The sequence below is a fragment of the Arachis ipaensis genome, chromosome B03, assembly GCF_000816755.2.
Source record: "Arachis ipaensis cultivar K30076 chromosome B03, Araip1.1, whole genome shotgun sequence".
NCBI classification, from domain to species: domain Eukaryota; kingdom Viridiplantae; phylum Streptophyta; class Magnoliopsida; order Fabales; family Fabaceae; genus Arachis; species Arachis ipaensis.
This window is the reverse complement of record NC_029787.2, coordinates 14,590,215-14,612,827: the sequence shown is the minus strand read 5'-3', so window position 1 is coordinate 14,612,827 and position 22,613 is coordinate 14,590,215. Positions and strand designations below refer to the sequence as shown.

At 34.0% G+C, this 22,613-nt stretch overlaps 4 protein-coding genes across 4 annotated transcripts; 2 read left to right on the top strand and 2 right to left on the bottom strand.

Moving 5' to 3' along the window:
• Nucleotides 1,042-3,239, top strand: LOC107629751 (adenylate kinase, chloroplastic). The gene is made up of 6 exons (XM_016332637.2): nt 1,042-1,455; nt 1,533-1,652; nt 1,750-1,878; nt 1,955-2,089; nt 2,452-2,580; nt 3,089-3,239. Exons 1-6 carry the CDS (start codon nt 1,207-1,209, stop codon nt 3,191-3,193), a joined length of 867 nt encoding a protein of 288 aa, XP_016188123.2. The 5' UTR covers nt 1,042-1,206; the 3' UTR covers nt 3,194-3,239.
• On the top strand, nt 6,096-8,793 carry LOC107629750 (serine/threonine-protein kinase-like protein CCR4). The gene has a single exon (XM_016332636.2). It carries the CDS (start codon nt 6,369-6,371, stop codon nt 8,667-8,669), a length of 2,301 nt encoding a protein of 766 aa, XP_016188122.1. The 5' UTR covers nt 6,096-6,368; the 3' UTR covers nt 8,670-8,793.
• LOC107629749 (receptor-like protein kinase HAIKU2) lies at nt 9,950-14,818 on the bottom strand. The gene is made up of 3 exons (XM_016332635.2): nt 14,356-14,818; nt 10,836-13,559; nt 9,950-10,499 (listed from the first exon to the last, which is right to left on the bottom strand). Exons 2-3 carry the CDS (start codon nt 13,384-13,386, stop codon nt 10,126-10,128), a joined length of 2,925 nt encoding a protein of 974 aa, XP_016188121.1. The 5' UTR covers nt 13,387-13,559; nt 14,356-14,818; the 3' UTR covers nt 9,950-10,125.
• Nucleotides 18,026-19,508, bottom strand: LOC107629748. Its single transcript, XM_021117526.1, has 3 exons — nt 19,397-19,508; nt 19,198-19,305; nt 18,026-18,488 (listed from the first exon to the last, which is right to left on the bottom strand). Exons 1-3 carry the CDS (start codon nt 19,484-19,486, stop codon nt 18,099-18,101), a joined length of 588 nt encoding a protein of 195 aa, XP_020973185.1. The 5' UTR covers nt 19,487-19,508; the 3' UTR covers nt 18,026-18,098.

Sequence of the window (22,613 nt, the reverse complement as noted above, 5' to 3'; positions counted from 1 at the left end):
AGATTAGAAAAGAAGAAAAATAAAAAAATAATACTAAAAAGAAATTGAATATTTTTTTAATAAAATATTTTAATTTTATTAGATGATAAAAAATAAACTGAAATAAGATATTTGACATAAAATATGACGTTTTAAATATTAAAAATAAAATTAAAATTATATTTTATTCTTAATAATATATAATTATATGAGTAAAGTATTATTTTTAATCATAAAATATTTAAGTACCGACCATTTTAATAATGAAATATGTAAACTAAACCGTTACTTATCAAAGATTTAGTTAGTTTGAGAAACTACTCAAAATTGAAAATTTATTGAATAATTTTGTCTAACTAACCCAATATTTGATATACATCATACAAAATTATATTTTTTATGGTTAAAATTAGCAATGCTCAAATTATTTATGATTGTTTGATTAGAAATGGTACGTAAATATATTATTTTGATAAAAAAAAGTATATAATTGATTAAAAATATTAAAAAATTCAAATTTATTAAGCAAAAAAAATGTAAAATTGGTTAAAAACTAAGTTAATTTAGAGATAATATTCAATTTGGTTTTTGAATTTGCATATAAATCTTAATTTAGTTTCTAAAATTGTAATTGTCTTTATTTAATTTTCAAATTTTACGAACATGACTCATGTTAGTCTTTAAAACAATTTTTAATGTATACACATTAATAGAACGCGAATGTCACACTAAACTCTGTAAAATAATGTCGTTTTATTTTTGACATTTAAATAATCAAAAAAATCATAAGTGGTGTTTATTGAAACTTTATCTAACAAAATAAGTGATGTAATATTATTTGAGTTATTTAAATACTAAAACTAAAATTACATTATTTTATATGTTTCAGTGTGACATTAGATTGTTCATTTTAACGCTTCATTAACATTACTAAAAATTGTTTTAAAAACTAATGTGAAGTATATTTATAAAATTTAGAGACTAAATAAAAATAATTAAAATTTTAGTGATTAAATTAAGACTGAAGAACCAAATTGAGTATTAAATTGAAATTTGAAAGCAAATTCTTGGCCTGCACCTCGCATTTTTTATTATCTATTTATGGGTATGTGCATATAGTGGGTTTTGAGATGTAAAGGGAGAGGAGAGGAATTAAAAAGGGATAATATGGATAGGAATGCGCGGCAGTGAATCATAGAAATAGAAATAGAAATTGGAATTGAAGCCATGAGCGTCAACATGGTGGCAGTGGCGTCCATGGCCACTCCATCCATCACCATCAGCTTCACTAATTCCAAATCACTTCCTCTTTCCTCTTCTTCTTCTTCTTCTTCACTTCCCAGCTGCTGGCCTTCTTCTAATTCAACTCTTCGTCGTCATCCTTCTTCTTGTGCCCTCACTCTTCGTTGCGGCGCCGCCGTCTTTGCCTCTTCCTCTTCCCCTTTCACTTCCCCCAATTCCAATTCAAGTTCCGTGGTATCATTCTATTCTCACTATTTCAATTTCTATCTTCCTTTTCATCAGCTGATCCTGTAGTTGACTTTGATTTTCAGATTGTGGCCGCGCTTGGAATCGATGCACAGCCTGAGCGTGATTACGAGCCTCTTCAGGTTATGATTTCGGGTGCTCCTGCTTCCGGAAAAGGCACTCAATGCGAGCTTATCAAACACAAGGTTGGTTCGTTCCCCTTCCCTCTTTATTATGATTATTATTAATCCCTTTCTTCCTTCAACGCTTCACTTACTCATTACTCGTATGTGATTTGTGTAGTACGGTTTAGTGCACGTTGCTGCTGGTGATTTGCTTAGGGCTGAGATCGCCACTGGCAGTGATAATGGAAAGCTTGCTAAACAGTATATGGAGAAAGGTCAACTTGTTCCCGATCATATTGTTGTCATGGTAATGCTACCTTCTTATTTCTCTTCTCTCGTTGTTCATGTTGTATGTATGTGGTTGATGTGGGGTGTGTGTGTAGATGGTGAAAGATCGTCTCTTGAAGCCTGATGCTAAGGACAATGGTTGGCTTCTCGATGGATATCCGCGGAGCTTGTCTCAGGCTACTGCCCTCAAAGGATTCGGCTTCCAACCTGATATCTTCATTCTTCTCGAGGTCTTCTTTCATTTCTTGCTTTCTTTTTGTTTCTTTGGCTTCTAGTATTTCAAATTCCAATCTTTCATTGCGACTTATGTATAATTATGACCCTGATTCCCCCATAATCATAAATGCCCTTGCTAGTTCTTCATAAAGCAGTTTTATATTCAGCATAATATATCATATTCATTCACAAAAATTTGTCCAAGGTTGCAAGCTCACAAGTAATCTTTTAATTTGAAGCTCTGGACCAACCATATTAATCATCACTTCCATCAATTGTGTGAATAACTGCAGTGTTGTCTTGTGGAGATCCCTTGTACTGATATAAATACTAGGAGCCATCAGTTGTATATGATAATTTATGATTCAATTTGCAGGTTTCTGAAGATATTCTTGTCGAGAGAGTAGTAGGGCGGAGATTAGATCCTGTTACTGGAAAGATATATCACTTGAAGTATTCTCCTCCAGAGACAGAAGAAATTGCAGCACGGCTTACCCAGCGTTTTGAATAAGATTGAGTATCCATACTTCAATGGCAGTCATCTTCTTATGGACAAGATGCTAACAGTGTATAAGTGTATATGGACTAACTTATCCTGTTCAAAACAACTTATAATCGGAAGTTCCCGCCAGAGCTACTATCTCTCCTAAAAAAAGGCAACTCCGAATAGCATATCTTCTCAGGAGACTGAAGACAAAACTATAATTGACTTCTGCATATGTGAAATAATTAGTAACATTAACATAATGATGCATTCGAATATTCTTGTGCATTCTGATATAGTGATGTTGGAATATCTACATGAAAACTGATTAAGAGTCCTAGTCATCTTCTTAATTATCCTCTTAATTTCGAAATGAAGAAAGTTGAATTTTTATCTTTTTTATGTTTTCAAAAAATAACATATATATTTGAATTTTACTTATTTTAGTATTAGGAAGATAAATTAGGACTCTCAATCATTATTGGGATGAACACCTGCTAATATGCTCATATGATTTTGTTGCTTTTAGATTAACGGAAATGTCTCCAAGGAGGAAGTATTTGCTCAAATTGACAGTGCACTTACTAGTCTTTTGGAACAAAGGAAGGCTGCATCAGGATCTGTGGCCGCTTAGATTAGCATCTTTTGACATTTTGATCTATCCTGACGTCCTGCTCTTGGTAACGGATTTTATGATTTATTTATATAATGACTTAATAAAAGACTTCATGCAAAGTAGGCTGCCCGTATAGACTGATTGGTTGAAATTGTCTCATGGCTTTGCATCCTTTGTAGAAAGCATTGTGATTGGCTACAACCATACATGAAGACTTGTGATCATAAATTGCACGGTATGTTTTGGAAGTTTACTTTCTAAGATAGTGGTTGAAGATTTTTTTTTTTTTAAATTTTTAATGCAATGAGCCAATGAGGAGCATGTAAATGGAGGATTTGGTAGATTATGCTTGTTTCCGGTTGTTGCTTGGTTGGTATGTTGTGTCCTTTATCATTTTCTATAGATTAATTGATGATTGAATGTATTTGTTCGACCAAAAGAAATAAAAAGAAATCCATTTGTTCGATGTTCTTGAATAAAAAGAAATAAAAAGGAATATCTTTTGTGCAAAGTGGAATTGGGGGAAGAGTAATATTATAACTAAATTTGTGAAGAGAATATTCATTGTACACAATTGTTTTTTATTTTAAAAAGACAATTTGCTCTATTCATTGAAAGATGTTCAACACCATGACCTTTTTCTAAAAATCAACTAAAACGAGTATAAATAATTTAGGAAAAGTCTTAGGGCCAGCAACTTTGTTAAATTCTTGCTATCATGTAACCAGCAAAGAAAAGTGAGCCATTGGATAAAATTTCACATCCATCTCACACAATTAAAACCATCATTGATGGCTATTTGATGGCTACAAATTACAAAGTTGCCGGTCTCCTAGCATTCCTCAATAATTTAGTATAAATTGTTTAGGAATAGCTCCTTATTCGATATTGTTTCCACGCGACTGATTGCTATTTTGTTTGACGTAATTTTAACTCGGTGGTCAACTACATATTTGTTTGGTCTTATATTCCTCTGACACTAATGTTAATCTTGGGTGTAGAAACTAGAAAGTAGGAGTTGGAATGTTGGATAGTGGATACATTTGAATTTATTATCAGGGAAATAATAACAGTTAAAAAAAGAGCCTTCAACTTTCAATTATTTCTTTTTTTAATCTCGAGAGTGACGAGAAGGAGATTATTAGAATATATCTGCTTTTGTTATTTAAAGATAATTCTTTCTTGGTTAATCCTGGCCACCATCTATCGGTTAGTACATTCAACAAATAAAATCTATGAAAATGTAATTTGCGTAGATTTCCCTGCTGTTATTTTTTCTCTTTCTTACGACAGTACTTTTAACTGAAACCTTAGAACATGTAGACAAACTATGCAATTAGCTATTACCTTGCTCTGCCATTAATCCAACTAGTTTTGCTGGGAATGGGAAGTGGTCAGAGTTTTGGTTGAAAATTTTCTAAAATTTAGAATTGTAGGTACTTTTCACCTGCTTAAACAAATTAATAACAAGATTTTGAAAATGGAGGAGAGATGCATATGGATTGCATTATTGGCAAATCTTGACTTAATGGACGGGGACAAAATTGCGTCTCAGCTCTGGGTTTCACCGTTTCACATTGAAATTAGTTTAATCAGCATATGTGCCTTAAATGATTATATATCTTGCTAACAAATCTTTTGTATATAGTTACTCCTTGTCCTTGCTTAATTACAACCCACGAGTTTGTAAGAAACTAAGAATGGTGCTTTGTTGACTGCCATGGCAACAGTGGCGGAAAGTTCAACCATGTTAGTTATTCGTATATTTGAGAGTTGAGACCTCCAAATTAATGAAGCCTCAGGAGTCAACAGAGCAGCCTTCTTTGGGCAATAACAAATTGCTACTTTTTCAAACATAATAATCTTTATTTTTACATTTATATATGGAGACCTAACACCACCTGAACTTTCTTCTAGCTTCTTGCAAGGCTCAGCAATGGCTGGTCAGGCTGTGCCGCTGTGGATTAATAATAAATATAGGATTTGTTTGGGTGAACTTCTAAGAAAAGATCTTTTTTTGAGTTATCTTTTTTTAAAAGATCTTATGAAAAAGTAAAAGTAATTTTATGTTTGGGTATCTCATGCAAAAAGATCTTTTTATTTATTAATTATGTTTGGGTATATAACAATATAAAAGTACTTTTTTGTTTATTTATTACATGAAAAACATATTTTTTTTAAGAAAAAAAGATTTTTAAAAAAAGATGTAAATTACAGTCTTTCAAAAAAAATATTTTTTTTTCGTTAAAAAAAAAATTTTTTAATCAAAATAATGGCGCCCAAACTTATATATAATAATAAGCATTAACATGAATATAATTTCCTTCTAAAAGCCAATAAATTATAGTTTAAACGGTATAATTTTTCTATACTTATCTAAAAGTTGCTGCATCGAATCTTTTGGTAAAAAAAAAATCTCCTAAAAGATATATCAATAAAGGAGACAACTTCCTGCAAACTAGGGTTGACTTGTTTGGTTTTTCCCTTCTTCCACCACCAATCTAAACCTTACGTCAACCCAGAAAAAGAAATATTAATAAAAGTGATATCTGCCCATAAAATTGATATATTGTTTGGAGAATAACTCAAAAATAAATATCAAATGTTCGTCGTTCTTGTGTGAATGTACAATAAAAAATATTCATTTATAGGCTAATGATGTAATTTAATCACAATGATAAAATCAATCTAATATCAAATTAGATAAACATAAAATCACTTTGAGATAAACATAGATATTAAATATATAATATCCTAAATATATTCTAATATTGCATACAAGGAATATATAGAAAGTTTATATATGAGTGATGAGTAGGTAAGGCTTCTATTTGATTATTTCTCTTTTGATATGAATCACAAGAGGTAGGGTCTAATTTTAAAATGGGATTCTTTTTCCGCGAGTGAAATGACGGAGTTATATAATATTTACTTGAAAACAATTATAATAATTAATAATTAATAATTAATAATTGGAGAAACACTGTGGAACTAACATATATGTGGACTAAGTCATTGGTACTGAGTCCTAACAAAAGAGCAGAGAAAAGAACAATACTCTCTCTTTCAGAATTCGTAAAACGCGTTTGTTAATGTTATGCTTTTGCTTTTTCGGTCTTGTCATAAAATCCTCACCTCACCTCTATTACTCTCATCAAATCATATCCCACCATGAAATTTTCGAATTCTTCTTATGGCTAACTCCTCCTTCTGCCTCCTCCTCTTCATTCTCTTCTGCTTCCTCTCTTCTCTTACCATCATAAATACACTTTCAACTGTTTCCATCTCCGAGACTTCCAACCAAACATTTATTTGTGCCTTACAGAATCCCAACCGACAAGTACAAGGACAATCTAACCTTAACTGTACAAGCTTTCCACCTGGAATCTCTCTTCAACTGAATCGTAACCTCTCATATGCTGAAATTGCTGGTGGCAGTGGATTCCTATGTGCATTGAGGACACCATCTTCTTCTAACTCCATCATGGGTTGTTGGAGATTCTCTGCCAATGCTACCAATGTTCCTTTCAAGCGTCTCTACCATGGACCTGTAATTCAAAACATGGATGCCGGAAACTCCCATGTTTGTGGCCTTGTAACTCAGAACAATAATAGCCTTAAGTGCTGGCAATGGCCTCGCTTCGATTCAAGCAAGGTCATCAACTTGTCAAGTATTGCTGTGGGAGAGAATTTCGTCTGCGGCTTATCGGAGTCATCAGGCAAGGTTACTTGCAGTGGTGGTGATACCGGAGTTGTTGGTAAGGAGCCTGGTGGCGAGCACTCTGCCATTGCAGCCGGGTTTAGGCATGCTTGTGCCATCTCCATTGATGGAAGCTTGGATTGCTGGGGTGACGTGGATCAGAAACCGCAGGGTAAGTTTGTTGATTTGGCCTTGGGAGAGAACCGAAGTTGTGCACTTAGAGAAAATAGAACTGTTGCTTGTTGGGGACAGAATAATTTCAGGATTCCAGAGAGATTTGAAGGGACTTTCTTTGTGGCAATTGTGGCAAAACGAAGTGTTTTCTGTGGAATTGTGTCTTCTAATTTTAGTTTGGTATGTTGGGGTGCTAAGTTTTTTGATACAAATGCTGAGGTGTTTCAAAATGTCCTCCCAGGACCTTGTAGGAGTAATTGCCCATGCGGAATCTTAATAGGTTCTGCCACACTATGCTCTTCAGGAATGTCAATTTGTACATCTTGTTCCCCAAGAAATGAGGCTGGTTCGCCCTCGCCATCGCCACCACCCACAAGTAGTCCGACCGGGACTACAAAAAGTAGTGGATGGAGCAAGAAGATGGTTGCATTCTTGGTGATTGGATGTGTTGGTTGCAGTTCCCTGCTGCTAGTGTTTTGTTTCTTCATTTACTGGCACTGCAAGGGTAAAGGAGGCCGCGTCCACGACTCTGGGCGATTGGACGAATCAGGGACTGGGAGCGCCTCGCCAAGCCATCCGGAAGGCGGAGGCGGCCGTGGAGTTCTAGAGAAGCGTTTAAGCCACGTGATCAGCTTGGGAAACGGGAGCCATTTGGAGGAATACAGCCTTCAAGTGCTTCTTGAAGCCACCAACAATTTCTCAGAGGACAAGAAAATAGGGACAGGTAGCTTTGGGTCTGTATACCATGCCACACTGCAAGAAGGCAAGGAAGTCGCCATAAAAAGAGCCGAAAACTCTCCCCATTCGCCGTCCAATGCCACCAGAAGGCAGGAAGACAAGGACAGTGCATTTGTGAACGAGCTAGAGAGCCTCTCTAGGCTCCACCACAAGAATCTGGTGAGGCTATTGGGGTTCTATGAGGACGCCAACGAGCGCATATTGGTTTACGAGTACATGAACAATGGAAGCTTAAACGAGCATCTCCACAAGCTTCATACTTCAGCATTAATGTCTTGGGCCGTGCGCATCAAAGTAGCACTTGATGCAGCAAGAGGCCTAGAGTACCTTCACCAATACGCAACCCCACCAATCATTCACCGCGACATAAAATCATCAAACATACTGTTAGACTCAAAGTGGACTGCCAAAGTTTCTGATTTTGGACTCTCCCTCATGGGTCCTGAAGACGAAGAGTCGCATCTTTCGCTCCTCGCTGCCGGCACGGTTGGTTACATGGACCCTGAATACTACAGGCTTCAAATGCTAACTACAAAGAGCGATGTCTACAGTTTCGGAGTAGTGCTGCTGGAAATTCTGTCTGGCCACAAGGCCATACATAAAAATGAGAATGGAGTCCCAAGAAACGTGGTGGATTTCATGGTGCCATATATTAATCAAGATGAGCTTCACAGGGTGCTGGACCCAAGAGTGCCGCCGCCAACGCCCTACGAGATAGAGGCGGTGGCGTACGTTGGTTATTTGGCAGCAGATTGTGTGAGGCTGGAGGGCAGAGATCGTCCAACAATGACCGAAGTTGCAAATTACTTGGAAAAAGCATTGGCTGTGTGTTTGGCCAAACCATCCATGTCAAGATCCACAACCAACACTTCTGATGAATGAAGAACCAGTCCCTTTCTTCTTGTAGATTCCATCTCTCTTTCCTTCACTCATTTTTTCTTGTTAATACATTTTTTTAGACCTGTTTCGTTGTCACACCATGAGACAACAATTATACTCGGTCCAATTTTGTTTTTTTTTGTGTTTTGAATTAGTCAGGGCCGTAGATGCCTATGTATTTATTTTTATGTATTATACATTGAACCAACCATGAAGGAAAAAATCATATTGATAATAATAAAATATAAGAATCACTTCTTAATGAATTGGTACCCGCTTTAGTTTCTTAATAATTGCTGGAAGATTTTGACATACCACTACAGTAACAGTAAAATCATGTGATATGTGAATAATAAGGTTGAATAGCGAATCTAAATTTGATTCCAACAAAATTCTGTTCCTGTAGATATAACTTCTCATCAGTCAATCTTATAACCCATGACCATTCCTTTTATGGACATTAATCATTGACTGGTATAAGACCATAAAAACTTTGACATGGTACATGTTGAGAACATTTCTCTTATAAGTTTTCACGTTAAAATTTTCTAGAAAAACCAATACTATATACAGATTTTGAACAAAAGTGGAAGGGAAAAAAATAAATAAAAGACCCATTTGTTCGAGTTTGAAAGTCAGAATTTTCTTCTCAGGAATTTTCAGCATAAAAAACGTAAATAAGTAATGGATAGCCTTGAATCAGAATTAGAGCTTACAAATAAGCGGGTGGGTCGGGTTTTAGCAGACTCATCATCAGTCGCGAGCCAAAATTAAAAAACATGGATTGACTTGTATTTTAAATGAGTCAAGGAAATGTCGGTATGACTCCATTCGTCCAAGCTAATGAGTTAAATAGGGTGATTTGTTTCTTTTTTTTTTTTTTCAAAAAAATTGCTACATAGTTTTAGTAAATTCTTTTTTACTTAATATCCATACAAATAAAAAAAATTTCATAGTAAATTATCTAAACTCTACAAAAAATTATTAACAAATCTATAACAAAGATAGTGTATAACATAAATTAATCTAGCTTTATATATTACATATATAAAAAGTTCAGACAAGTCAACCTGTATATGTTCAACCGAGTCTGTTTAACTCACGAGTTATTCGAGTAGAGTCAAATTGACCTGCTTTTAAACAAGTTGTAATTTTATAGTAGTATGAGAGATGATAAAATTATCAAGTTAAATTCATATCTGACCCCACTGAAAAACTTGTAACACTACTAAAAGCAGGGGGAATATCCTTTAAACCTAAGCAAAAATGTTAGAAATTGAATCAATAAGAAAAGTAAAACAAGATGATCTTATACCGTAGGAAGAAGACATAGTTGCCATTTTTAAGGCAGAGAGGCATATTTCAGTCCCTACATACATCTGGACAATGTTACCGAAAGTGCATAATAATTGCATGATACATTATGATTAAGGGATAGCTTTCAAGGATTTACATTTAGCTAAAGAAAATCACTTGTCAAAGGAGCCTCTTGTTCATCTTTGAGAGGAGATTTCAATGTGCAAGGCTCAGCATCAGTGAGCATGTTGACAACCTCTCTCATTGTTGGGCGCAGAGATGGAAGCTTAGTTGTACACTTTATAGCAATCTTCAACACTTTTATCATATTGTTTTCAGACTTGGATACCAACTTGTTATCAAGGATGTTAACAACACTTTCTCTGTCATTCAGATGAGTCAAAACCCAGTATACGATGTCCTTTGCCTCTCCATAATCCTCTTCAATCGGTTCTCTGCCTGAAACCAATTCTAATAGCACCACTCCGAAGCTGTAAACATCACTCTTTTCATCTATGTCAAGTGTATAAGCAAGTTCTGCACACAAGAGTGTATTGCATAGATTAACTATAATATGATATAACTTATTTAACAATGGCATGCATATTTCATGTCTCAAAAATAATAACTGAGATTGCATTTGGTTTCAGAGATAAGACACATATATAAAGACAGAGAGACAGAAAGTTTTAGAATACAAATTTAGTTTATTTTCTATACTTCTCTCTAAACCTGGGATAGAAGGGACACAAATCTTCAGTCCTTTATCTTTGTATTTGTGTTCTATCTTTAAAACCAAACTCAAGTTGTGTATGCTTCCTAAATATTAAACAGTGAAATAAAATTTCCTGCACAAAATAATTTCAAAATTACCTGGTGCTATATAACCATGTGTACCAGCAACACAGCTATAACCCAATTGGTCACCGGATTTTTCTGCCAACCTTGCAAAACCAAAATCAGCTATTTTGGGCTCATAATCCTGATCAAGCAAGATGTTGCTGGATTTTATATCCCTATGAATAATAGGTGGAGAACAATCATGGTGTAAATAGGAAATTCCCTTTGCGGCTCCCAGAGCAATCTTATACCTCTGGTTCCAATCCAACTCCCGCTTCCCATCTTTAATATCTCTGTGTAGAGCACGAAAAAGATTACCGTTTGGCATGTACTCAAACACCAAAAAATTGGACCCTCCTTTTACTAAACAAGCATAGAGCTTAAGTATATTCCTATGTCTAATTTTCCCCAGAATCTCCATCTCTGCAGCTAAAATCTTCACATTATCACCTTTGCCTAGTTTCTTTACAGCAACTGTGGCATGACTCTTTCGCAACTCCACTCGATAAACCCTCCCTGTACTGCCACTTCCAATTAAATTATCATCGTTCAATTTGCATATTTCATCTGCATCGATATCTACTTGGTGGAAAGATGCAAGTTTCCATTTTTGACTTGATTCATCTTGACCATTCAAGTTCTTATCCGCAATAATATGCTTGAGGTTTCCACGATTCAAAAGCAGCAACACAGCTAAAGCAATGACAAAAATAGAAGCAATGAGAAAGAACAAGACAAATTTATCAGCAAAAAGCCTTTTCTGACCATGACTTTCAGCACAGATTCTCAAATCAGGATTCATGGGAGGTCTAAAATTTTCCTCAACACAAAGTCCCTTGTTCCCAAGAAAAGCTTGCTCTCCTCCAATAATCAGAAGACCAGATGGGATCCTCCCAGAAAACAGGTTTTGAGAAAAATCCACAGAGCTCAGTTTCAATGTCTCTAAATTATCCGGAATAGAACCGGAAAGTCTGTTTCCAGATAGATTAAGAGAGTTCAATGAGCTCATAAGTGAAATTGACTGGGGTATGTTTCCGGAGAGAGAATTCCATGCAAGATTCAAGTCTACTAGCCTTGCACAATCACCCAATTCTGCAGGTATTGGTCCAGTTAAGGAATTCTGTTCCAGATGCAAAGTAGAGAGTTGCTTCAGTGATCCCATTTCAGGTGGTATTTCACCAGAGAAAGTATTATTGATCAAGTAAAGCTTCTCAAGGTTCACCAGATTGCCAAGTTCTGATGGCAGCTTACCAGAAAACTTGTTCTGTGTCAAATCTAACTCACTCAAGTTGGTAGAAAACCCAATCTCTGAAGATATCTCACCACTGAAATCATTGTAAGCCAAATCAATTATTTTTACATCTGGAAGTGCCCAAACACCATCTGGAATTTTCCCAGATAATTGGTTACCACTAACCCTTAATCTCAACAGAGACTTGCACGAGGCGTAAGACTCGGGAAAATTCCCAGAGAAATTGTTTTCCAATGCAAGCAAAAATACCAACTTCCTTCCTTCACACAAGAACTTTGGGAAATCACCTGAGAATTGATTCTCAGAGATGTCAATGCTCTCAAGCTGTGAAAAACGGCCAAAATTCTCCGGAATTGTCCCGGTGAAGCTGTTTTTATAAACTGAGAACCCAACAAGACTCTGCATCTCCCCAAATCCAGCAGGAAGCTCTCCAGACAAGTTGTTACCATACACTTGAAAGACAGTCAAGTTTTTCATACTACCAATTTCCTCTGGTAACTTACCAAACAAGTGGTTTGAAGACATGTCAACCTCATGCAGATTGGTCAGGTTTGCAAGCTCAGCTGGGATTGTTCCTGTCAAGTTATTCGAGAAAAGCTCAAGCTTGTACAGATTCTCTAACTTGGAAATTGATCTGGAAATTTTACCAGAGATCCTGTTCCTTGAAATGTCAAGTGTCTGCAATGCCCTCATTTCATACAATGATTCAGGAATCTCTCCTATCAAATGTGAACCACCAAGATAGAACCAAGTCAAGTTCTTGAGATTTCCAAGTGTGTCTGGAATCTCACCCTCAGTGAACTCATTCACCCCAAGGCCCAGTGACACAAGGGCAGTTAGGTTCCCAACCCAGCTTGGGATTCTCCCAGTGAAGTAATTTGCTGAAAGATCAAGAACCTGAAGATTCCTCAGCATAGACAAGTCTGGGATGGTTCCAACCATATGATTTCCTGTCAAATTCAGCACTCTTAGGTTGGTGCATCTATTTATTTCTATTGGAAGCTTTCCAGAGATCATGTTCGATGGCAGTGACAACACTTGCAGGCTCTGAAGAACTGAGATTGATGGGAAAAGGACACCAGAGAGGGACTTATTCTCTACTGAGATTTCTGTCACCTTCCCTGAGAATGCATCACAGTTCACTCCAACAAACTCACATGGAGACACTGATACATTCCATGAACCCAAACAATTCAAGGGGTCATTCAAATGGTTCTTGAACTCAAGGAGAGCTTTGGCTTCCAAGGATTGAGATGCACATGGCGGGAAAATGAAGTAGGAAGTGAGCAACAACAGTTTGAAGAAGTGAAAGAGAATGGGAGTGTTGGCCATTAGGACAAAAGTTGAGGGACAAAATTGTCAGTTGAGAACAGTGAAAGAAGAATAATTGAAGCGGCTGCCAGGTGGGTGGGGGAATGAAATGATCTTTGAACTTTAATTTAATGAACAGCAATTAATTAAGAAACCATTATTGAAGGGTAAAAATAAGGGGTCACCTCATCATCCTGGAAACAGAAACAAACATTCACTCACATTAAAATATTAACAAACACATGGCATGCATAATAGTAATCAATAAATAATGCAAACATGGGTGTGATGTGTGAAACTGAAAAGAAAGGTGAAGTTGAGACGTCAATTTTGTTTCCATGTGTAGTAGTAGTAAGAAGTTTTAGTGAATTATTGCACTGTCTTTTCTATGATTGTAATCAAAGGCATTATTGAAACAGACTATGCTTGCTTGCTTGCTTTGGAGTCACTCATTCGTATCTTTTGCTGAAAAGTTTTGTTTCAAATCTAATTTGTTCTCAAAGCAAAGCACATAGATTAATCATGATTAAGCATCCCGCTACTTCTTTAGAAAACCATTAGATACCATTGCTAACAACCATGGACGTTACAATCATATTTTATTTTTCACTTTTTCCGAGACAGCTAACATTAAAAGTGTAACAACTCATTTCTTTTCTTCTTGTTCGCAAATTAAGACTACTTGTAACACACAACATGGAGAAATACGTATCCAGTTATTTGCACATAACAAAATCAGTCATTAGTATAAAATATAGGTCGAAATACAAAGTATACATTAAAAATGAGTTAAACAATATATTATTTATACACAAATATATAATAGCTGATTTGAGGATTGATTTTTTATATATACATAGCATTTTAGAAAACAGAGAAAAAGGAATCCAAAGATTGAAAAAGAAGATATAAATTAATGAACTTGAGCTGCAAGGGATTAAATTTTCCTTCAGATAAAAAGGATGTGGTATAAGGTTTTGATCTGATTACCTGATTTTCAGTGAAATTGAATTATTCTTCTTGTCCAAGATGAAGAAGGAGCTAATGAGAAATATGATTGACGTTTGAGTGGTTTGTGATATGAAAGATGGAAAACAAAGGAGAGTGAGAGAGTGAGTGAGTGAGTGAATGAATGGGTCAAGATGATGAAGAACAAAATGAAGGCATTATTGGTGTTGATGGTGATGCATGACTGTGATTCCTTGAAGAAGTAGCAGCTGTAATATTCTGTTTGGAAGGTTCTACAGGAATCATTATGGACAAGAGAAAAAAGAGAAGAGAATTGAAGACTGAAGAAGAAGAAGAAGAAGAAGACGATAATGCTGAAAGTGGAAGCTTGAAGCACAATTTTGGCACTGACTCTGTGGGCACACCACACATAAGAAAGACAGAGACTGTTGGTAGCAGAAAATAATCTCTCTCTTATTCTAATTTTCTTTCTATTGGTTAACAATTTGTCTTTTTTGGTAATCTATATACGTAATACAGAATTATTGGAGTAATTAAAATAGTCTAAGATAAATTTGGTAACGCTGAGTTACTTCCTACTTCCTAGTGGTGGGAACTAAGGAGACACCGACAAATTTATTTTATATTTAAGTGGATATTCAATTTGACTCTTTAAATTTAAAATCAGATTTAACTTGATCTTTCAAATTTTAAATTTTTAATAGACTCAAATTAAATTCTAAAATTTATAATCGCAATTTACATTCATTTTTGAACTAATCTTCATTAATGATATATTAATTTGGTACATTAATTTATTATAATTTTGATTTCTTGTCTAAATTCGATGTAAAATTGATTTCTTGAAGTTTGATTGTTATTCTTAGAGACCGCAAAATTTTTAAATTGAACTTATTATTATCGTCTTCGCAAGAATATTGGAAAGCCAATAAAACTTAATCACATGAAATTTAGACAAATAATCTAAATCTTAACAAGTTAACGTGCAAAATCAACATATCATTTATAAAATTAGTTTATAGACTTACATGAATTATTATTATAAATTTTGAAAATCGAATTGAGTCAATTATAATTTTAAGAATTAATTTAAATTTAACATTAAATTTTAAGAGTCAAATTAGATATTAATTCTGTATATTAATCTAACTCCCTCTTTTTTTTCCACTAAAAATAATGAGTTCTATAATTCCTCAAATATTTTAATAGAGTAAATACAAAGTTTCTTGTTAGATAGTGAAATTAGGACTAAAATGATTAAAATTTCAAATAGTAAAGACAAAAGACATTTAAGATAATAAATAGAAATTATTTTTCTTTTTATTTAACTATATTACTGTTTAAAAATCACATTCTTTTTAATTAAACCGTTTTAACTATCGTAATTTTTTTTTGGACAAAATTTATATTTTTACTTCTTTTTACAAAAATAAATGTGTTCAAGATTAACCTGAATTGATAGAATCTGTGACTTAACGAGACTTGACAAATTTTACGATTTTTGGATTTTTGTGGTGAATAAAAGAAAAGAACTTACAAAAATACTTTAACGTCTAAATCATAGTTGATTCAAGAAGTCAAAATTTTAAGATTTATTGTGTCTCTTATCTTAAGAGTTGGAGACTTCCCTATATACGCGCATTTTTTTAACCACATTTTTTCATAGAAAAAAATATGATTTATATATGAAATTTAATGTCAGAAAGACATTTGAGTCGAGTCAAGATTACCCCTGATTCTTGAGCTGAGTTGGACGAGTTAAGCTCGAGGACCAAGTCGTTGCTGAATCGCTAATGTTAGAACTCGAATTTGCAACAAAATGAATTTATTATTTACAGTAGTTCAACATAACTAATTAATAATGCTTTTATATTTGTCTTGTTTTCGATACCTCCAGGTGGCAGTTACAGATACAAATTCACCATAACAAAACAGGAAGGAACACTTTGGTGGCATGCACACTCATCTTTCTTACGTTCCAATGTTTATGGAGCCCTTATTATTCGTCCTCGCCGGGGACACTCCTACCCATTCCCTAGAGTTTACCAAGAAGTACCTATTTTGCTCGGTAATTTTTTTTAAATTTAGATAAAATTATTTTAAATAAAAATTATTAAATAATAATTTAGTTAAATTTATTAATTTATTTAATAATTCTTAACTATAAATTATACGTAAAGTTAACTGCGTTTACACCGTTCTTTATATATTTGTGTTTCAATACACATTCCAACCACTTGGAATGCTATCAATTAGTATGAGAGGGGTAGCGATGTCATTATGGCAAAATGCATTTTTGATTAGTGAAAGAGATTTAGATTAGATGATTAGATGTGTGATCACGAGTGAGAGTGGCAGAATAATGAGAATATAGATTTTTCTTTTATGATATAAAATCACATTTTTTTAAATTAATTGGAAAGATTTTTTTACTCGTGTATCATTTAATGTTCATCCTCAATAGTGCGCGGACCACCAAACAAAAAAGGAAGTACGTCGTTGTACAAACCACTTATTTTGTTATCAATAATTTGTCTTCTTTCCTACTATTCTTTTTCATTGTTTCACACTTTCACTCCATTATTATGCATTACATTGTTACATTTGGATCAAATCTAAAACGAATAGCATCTTTCACAAATTTATTCTCATATATTTTATTTTACTCCATCAATGTCCTACTACTTGTGTCATCGACGTTAACGTTTATTTAGACTTCGAAATATTTTCAATTTAAAAGATCGAAGAACTATTGTTAACTTGTTAGTGCGAAATATTTTTGACCTACTACAACAAATTCGGATTGAGGCAACCCTTTAAAAACGTTGCTTATAATAAGAGAAAGTGTTGTCTTTGATAAAAGGCAACACTTTCCGACAAAAGACAACGCTTTTTAGGGGTTGGCTATACGGCCGTTACCTTTGGTCTAAGGCAACGCTTTTGTATATTAAAGGGAATCCTTTTTTTGGCAACCTTCAAAAAACGTTGCCTTTTCTGCAAATAAAGCAACTCCACGAAAGGGTTGCCTTAGAGCACCCAAACACAACGCTTTATATGAAACGCTATGGCAACACTTTTTACGAGTTGTATTTTCTAATATATAAAGCAACACTTGTGCAGAGTTTTTTAAGTTGTTTTTTCATATACCTAAAGCAACACTTGTCCAGATTTTTTTAAATTGCCTTTTCATATACCTAAAGCAACACTTGTCCAAGTTTTTTTAAGTTGCTTTTTTTATAGACCTAATACAACACTTATGTAGGTTTATTTACAGTTGTCTTTTTTTAATACCTAAAGCAACACCTTATTGAATTTTTCTTAGATTCTCTTTTTTAATATTTAAAATAATATTTTTTTATTTTTGTTATATTTATATGACATTTGAAAAGAATATATAACACCCGCATTTGAATAAGATAATAATATATATTGTATATATATATAGAAAGGTCTTCCAAGTACCAATTAACATATATACTTGCTAATAAGTTACCAAGTTAAATAAATAATAAACCCAAGTAAGCAAAATACATGTTTTTCTGCTAATGAACTTAAACAAAAAAGAAACTAAGTTGTCCACTTAAAACTAAAAAGACTTTGTACTTCACCATTGTGGCAAGAATTGTCTTTATGTCTTTAGAAAACTTCCTCCAACAATAAGAGAGCTGTAGTCAAATTTAAATGAACAAAAAAATTATAGTCAAAACATCAGCTATACAATAATATGTATACTCAAGTGGTACAACAATTTAGCATACATATACCTAATCATGATTTGGTATATGAGTCGATGGAGGAGAATGCTGAGGAACTAAATTTGGATCTTGTGCACTATTTGCAGACGATTGCTTAGATCGCAAGAGAGAAAGCGCTTCATCAACATTCATACCAGGAGAAGTTTGTTGCAACATAAGTTTCACAATATCTTCCAATCCTTGCAGTCGTTGCTTATGGTCGTCTAATTCAGTTTTTAAAGCTGTTACCTTCTCTTCACTTTGTTTTTTGATTTCATCTATTTCTTTATTTTTCTTAAGAGAAGTTTTTGTAACAGTTCTTCTATAACATCGAACTCTTCCTAGATTCTCTTTACCAAAAACTTTTTGAAATGCATTAGTAGGAGTTTTTCCAGCTTCTTGGAGATCATCAAGTTTATCCTATACACACAAATATATGATATGTCTATTTTTAGTGATAAAAATTCAATGAAAGAATCCAAAAATCTATTGATAACTAATAGGGACAGCAATCCAAAATAGCCATAAAAGAGCCATAAAACAGCAGTCCATGATAGCCATAAAACATGGTTGTAAATTGTCATAGAACAGCAATTAAATCAGCCATAAAACAACCATGAAATAACCATAAAATAGCAGTCCATGATAACCATAAAACATGGATAAAATAGCCATAGAACAACATATAAATCAGCCATAAAACAGCCATGAAACAGCCATAAAATAGGAGCCATGATAGCCATAAAATAGCCATAAGTAGATACTAAAACAACAACCACGATAGTCATAAAACATGCATAAAATAGCCATAGAACAGCAATTAAATCAGCCATAAAAAAGAAAGCAGCAAGTCAGCAACCGTGACAACCACAAAACAGCCATAAAGTAGATACTAAAACAACAACCATGATAGCCATAAAATAGTCATAAAATAGCTGCCATGACAGCCATAAAATATGCATAAAATAGCTATAAAAAATCAACTAAATCAGCCATGAAACAGCCCATGAAACAGCCACAAAATAGATACCATAACAATAATCACGATAGCCATAAAACAGCAAAAAAAATAGCATCCATGACAGTCATAAAACAACAACTAAAACAAGAAAATTATAGAGGAACTTACAATAACAGCTTGTGTTTCTACATCAAGTGTTTTCCCTTTTAGTCCATTCCGAGTTACAACAAACATTTCAGCTTGATTTGGTTCCTCTTTGTTCTCTTTTTTCTCACGCTACAGATCAAGATAACAATTACAAAGTTATAACATACTAAAATTAGGGAGAAGTAACAAGTAGAGAATTTTAACTCAAATGTGACCTTACCAAATCAACACGCACTCTTGCAAAATTGATTGGTCCCATTTTATGCCTCCATTGTTGCTTCTTGCGATTTTCAGAATTTATAACACACATGGCCTGTGTTTAAAATAAACAATGATGAAAAAAATATAAAAATTGAAAGAATTATACTTGATCATATCAAATAATAATAATTGAAATCCTCTAGCTCACTTTGACAGTTGGAATACTCCAATATGCAATTAGCTTCCAAAATTGTATTTCTGGAATTTCCAAAGGACGATTCACCAACATATCCTCAATATTTCCAGAATATGGTTCAAAATGCTTCTTTTTTATTCTTGTTTTGTAACGCTTCCATGCTCCTTGAACACCATTCATCACCCATAACTTTGAAGATTTTGGAAGAATGAACTTTGACTACAAACACATCAATTTTATCATATCATATGCATAAAAAGATTATTAACATATGGCATAAACATAAAGATAAATGGAGCTTACATTAATATACTTCCAAATGCACTTTTTGATTTGCTTAGGCACAGCTTTCCAATTAGTGTACATCAAGGTAATAAAATCACTATTCTTTCCCATTGTTCCAATAAAATTAGTTAAATCCTTCACTCTTTGAGCAGTTGGCCCCACGACTGCTCCCTGATCAAAAGTCACTTCCTCCCTTTCTTCCCAAGTTCTTGCATAAATCTTTAGGCATCTTGTTTTTTCACGAGTCTTTTTAACCTTTGAAGTATCTATATTAAAAATTGAGAAATAGTACAAATTAAAACCAAAGACAGCCGTGAATCATATATGGAGAGAGATACCGTGAAAGGTATGGAAAGGGCAGCCCCATGCTCATAGATAAAAAGAAAATATAAAACAAATAGCAACAAACTAAATTACATCACCTTCTACATGAGCCTCTTCCATAACTTGATCTCCTTCTACATCAAAATTGTCACTTTCATGTTCACCAATATAATCTTCCTCAGAGGGGATATGAACATTTTCTCCATTATTCGGGGATGGCCTAGATCTAGTATCCTCAGTAGTTGAAACTTCAGTATGTTCCTCTCTTTCCACATGAATTTCTTGGTCACCCAAAAAAGCATCAAGAGTCATTGCTGGACGCTTTAAGTTATTTTTTAAGTTTGTCAAGTTAGCTGGTTCTTTTTTAGTAGCTCCAGCATCCTCACCAATTGACTCAAAGTCATCTTCCTCTTCTCTTTCCACTTCTACTCCTTCTGTATGCAAAAAGGCATCAAGAGCCATTGCTGGACACTTTGCCTTACTCTTCATCTTCTTAGGAATTGGTTGTTCTTCTAGTTGAACATTACTCCTCACTTGGTTTTGGGAAGACCTCAAAGACCGGTTCATAACATTGTCTACAAGTGTTTTATTTCTCCCTTCCATTGAATTCTCCCTACTATATTTGTCTCCAATTTCTGAAATTTTTCTCCTGGGCTGTTGTGCTATTTTGGCTTGATTACTTCCTTTATCACCTTTGGTTATAAAATTTCGAACTAGTTTCGCAGCAGAAGATACTTCCTTCATTTCAAATTCCTTAACTTTTGCATGAGCTTGATACTTTTTTACCAGTCTTTTCCTCTTTGAAGTTGCTCCGTTTTCCATTAAGTTGCTGTATAAAAATATTAAAACAGCCATGTAAATACAATTGCATATGCATCTAATAAGGGGAAGAGGTAAACCATAACAAACAATTACCAAATTCTATATCACAATATTCAGCAAATCATGTTCAAAACTGCTAACATAAAGCGATAACTCTGACTTATATACCATAAAAGAGGGAAACAAGTCACTCAAAAAGTCTTCGGAATCATATTCTTCACTCAAAAGGCAGAAAAATGCAAAAAAATTCAAAATGCAGAAAAATATGTCCCACACATACTCATAATCAAGATGCAGAAAAATTTAGAAAATTCTAAGAAGCAACAATCAGAATATAAAAGAGGGAAAACAAGTTGAAAACTGCTAACATAAAGCGATAAATCTGACTTATATACCATAAAAGAGGGAAACAAGTCACTCAAAAGTCTTCAGAATCATATTCTTCACTCAAAAGGCAGAAAAATTCAGAAAAAATTCAAAATGTAGAGAAATATGTCCCACATAAACTCATAATCAAGATGCAGAAAAAATTCAGAAAATTCTAAGAAGCAACCATCAGAACATAAAAGAGGGAAAACAAGTTGAAAACTGCTAACATAAAGCGATAAATTTGACTTATATACCATAAAAGAGGGAAACAAGTCACTCAAAAGTCTTCGGAATCATATTCTTCATCCGATCCTGTGTTATACTCTTGGGAAAAATAAACTTCTTTTGCGACATCGACCAGAACTTCATTCAAATCATTCCTTACCAAGTCTACTTCACCATCATCATTAGGTAAAGAAGGAACCGTCGAATTATCAAATGGCTCATTTTCATAAGTATCTTCAGCATCAATGGAAACTTGATCACTTATGCTAAATAGGTCCCTTGGAACAGTCTTCATTACATAATGTTTATTTTTATCAAATGCATCTTGCACATAGAAGCATTGGTGCACTTGACATGCCAATACAAAAGGCTCTTTCTGATAGCACTTTTTGTTAAAATGCACATATGTCGAGCCATAAGCATCCTCCCTAGCCTCATACCAATCACATTTGAACAATGTAACCTTAAAATTTTCATAGTAGTCCAACTCAATGATATCATTCACTCTACCATAATAAGAAACGTTTTCATGAATTGGATTTGCATCCTTTGTACTTGCAAAGCTTGTCGTTAATGCTACTAAAGAAACACCACTATTTTGTGTCTTGCGTCTTACCTCACATTGCCTAGTGTGAAATCTATATCCGTTGATAAAATAACCAGAATATCTTTTTGCACATTGGGTTGGTCCTCTAGAGAGCTCTTTTATCGAATTTGGAACATCATGCCGCAAAGCACGTGTTTTAAACCATGTAGAAAAGTTTTTGCTATGGCTTTTAGCTCTCATCCATCGTGTTCCTTGTTGATAAGTTTCATTCTCACTAAAACTCAAAAGTATAATATTTGTAAGTATAAAACAGACCTATCAATTTCTAATTAAAATACCAAAATATAGTAGAATTAGTATGATTTACCTAACATAGTCGTCTATTTTGTGACAATTCAATAATATGTAGCTATAAACTTGCTCTCGAGACTTGTCGTCAAGGAGAAAAGGTTCACCTTTCTTTGCACC